A 366-nucleotide genomic window follows, 5' to 3' on the forward strand; every position below is an offset into this window, starting at 1 on the left:
CAGGGTGCCCGCGGCCAGCCCGGCGTGATGGGTTTCCCCGGTCCCAAAGGTGCTAACGTGAGTATCGACCAATTTCTACCTAAAATGGGGCCGCAGCCTGGGAGTGGAGCCCATCACCGTCGCCTCTCTCCTCCCTCTAGGGTGAGCCTGGAAAAGCCGGTGAGAAAGGACTCCCCGGTGCCCCGGGGCTGCGGGTGAGTTGTTTCTACTGCCTTGCCACCCCCTCCCCAAAAACACATCCCCTGAGCCATCTGCAGTCTCTGGGTGGGGAAACTGAGGCACGGGGGCCGGGAGGGTGCAGGGGGGCTGCAGCATTGCACCTGGAGCTCAGCACCGGGTGGGTTTTCTCCTCCGTAGGGTCTCCCT

General features: G+C 63.9%; 1 protein-coding gene across 1 annotated transcript in view; it reads left to right on the forward strand.

The window, feature by feature from the left end:
* Positions 1–366, forward strand: part of LOC104126835 (collagen alpha-1(II) chain) — a gene marked incomplete at its 5' end in the record, with an annotated part of 11,758 nt that overhangs the window by 4,401 nt on the left and 6,991 nt on the right. The window contains 2 exon segments of the mRNA XM_035894939.1: positions 4–57; positions 141–194. Of these exon segments, the coding sequence (XP_035750832.1) occupies positions 4–57; positions 141–194 (108 nt within the window).

Source organism: Egretta garzetta, unplaced genomic scaffold, assembly GCF_000687185.1.
Source record: "Egretta garzetta isolate BGI_Z169 unplaced genomic scaffold, ASM68718v1 scaffold920, whole genome shotgun sequence".
Taxonomy (NCBI): domain Eukaryota; kingdom Metazoa; phylum Chordata; class Aves; order Pelecaniformes; family Ardeidae; genus Egretta; species Egretta garzetta.